The 1,647-nt window shown below is 34.3% G+C and overlaps 1 protein-coding gene across 1 annotated transcript; it reads right to left on the bottom strand.

Moving 5' to 3' along the window:
• Positions 1–23: 23 nt before the first annotated feature.
• Positions 24–1,394, bottom strand: Tsp_13688 (cyclin-A1; the record flags this gene model as incomplete). Its single annotated transcript, XM_003366357.1, has 7 exons — positions 1,194–1,394; positions 1,009–1,119; positions 809–945; positions 630–697; positions 499–521; positions 193–266; positions 24–156 (listed from the first exon to the last, which is right to left on the bottom strand). Coding segments are annotated over exons 1-7 (747 nt in total), but the record flags the coding sequence as incomplete, so codon positions are not given.
• Positions 1,395–1,647: the final 253 nt, after the last annotated feature.

Raw genomic sequence — 1,647 nt, 5'->3', positions numbered from 1 at the left:
TTATTTTTAGAAATGCTATATACTTTCTGAGTAATTTCGCCTAATTGATGATGTTCCAAAAAATAAAATGGTGTGTTTAAATCCTGGAGTATTTGTTGTTGTAACTTTTTCACATTATCAGCTGTTTGTATGGTGAAAGTTTCAAACCAAGCATTCCTTATACATAAAAACATTAAAATCTATTTTAGTTACGTAAGTGTGAAATTTTCTGTGTTTAGATATCGTTGATAGAATGGAATGTAAAGAATTCGAGAAGATAAATTTTCCTACAAAATAACAATTCTGTTGTAAAGTACGTTCGCTGCTTAGCCGGTAAGTGACGAAGATTATATTATGTTGGTTGACGTTTCTTTAACTAATTGATTTTGCTTTTCATACCTGTTTCGCGTAAAATATGCTTTAAACAATTTTATTCGTCAACTGAGTCTTTACATTTAACAGTAACATTTAAAATTTGTGCAAGAAAATGATAAAACTGCACAAATTTTGATAATCTACCAGGTTAAAATCACAATCGTTGCCTAAAATTAAAAAGAACAGCATAAATTCGCATGAGAAAGTTACTCAAGGCAGTGAGTGAGTGAGTGAGCGGCAGTGCAAAAATGGTATATTGTTGTTGAAAAACCAACCAACGCGACAGCAGACAGACAGCTTTTGTATCGAATTCTTTCCCATCATGAATATGTGATGGTGGAGGCTGAAAAGACAAATATATATATATATATATATATATATATATATATATATATATATATATATATATATGTATTGTAATAAATATAAATTTCACAAAGATCCAATCAAAAACTTACAGTTTTGTTCATATTTATTTTTCGCCGCCTTAAGTTCACCCCAAGCAGCATTTGAATACAGCACCAGTAATAAGCGCATGATTGGTTTCAACGTTGTCATGTTGTATCCACTGCATGCTTCCAATCGTTTGCCCTGCCAACATGAACAGTGTGATTAGTTAATTAATTGTTGATGAAATGAAATCGTGTTTCTTACGATACTGCTGTCGCCGGACATTTTGAAAGAAAGTGCAGCAGATGCAGCAGCCAATTCACTAGGCATATACTGAACACATTTGTATTCCATCAAAGCCAAATTACTGAGGTACTGAAAAGAAAGAAGCATACAATCGAAAGACGGTAAAAAACATTATTTTTTTTTCTTTTTGAATAATCATTTACCAAAGCTAAACACCGCGTTGATGTGTTTGCCTCCAATTTGCACAAGTACTGCGAAAGGAATGTGTGTATCGTCGGTACGTTCACCATAAAGTCACAAGTTTTGAGCATAATTCTTTCCAGTCGAATTGCTTGCTGTAACGTGTAACTGTCATCAGTCATTTGAATGAATTCAACCGGTTTTGGTGGGAAAATTTCCTCCATATTTTCTGGAAAATGGAAAAAAACATATATTTTAAAACATAATTTGGTATAAGTTTTTCAAATTTCATTGGCCATACGAAGCGATCATCAGGGCGGTCGAGCCTACTAATGGCAATTGGATCTCGGGGCGAGATCTGGAATTAGAAAGGGATCCGTCATGGATAGAGTCAGCTGCAAGGTCAGCTCATCCAAATCAAAGGCACTGTAAACATCACATAGCCAGTCTACGAGAACTGATCGCATGACCGGCTGT

This window comes from Trichinella spiralis (genome assembly GCF_000181795.1).
Source record: "Trichinella spiralis strain ISS 195 chromosome Unknown Scfld6108, whole genome shotgun sequence".
Classification (NCBI taxonomy): Eukaryota; Metazoa; Nematoda; class Enoplea; order Trichinellida; family Trichinellidae; genus Trichinella; species Trichinella spiralis.
This window is presented reverse-complemented; position numbering and strand designations above follow the sequence as displayed.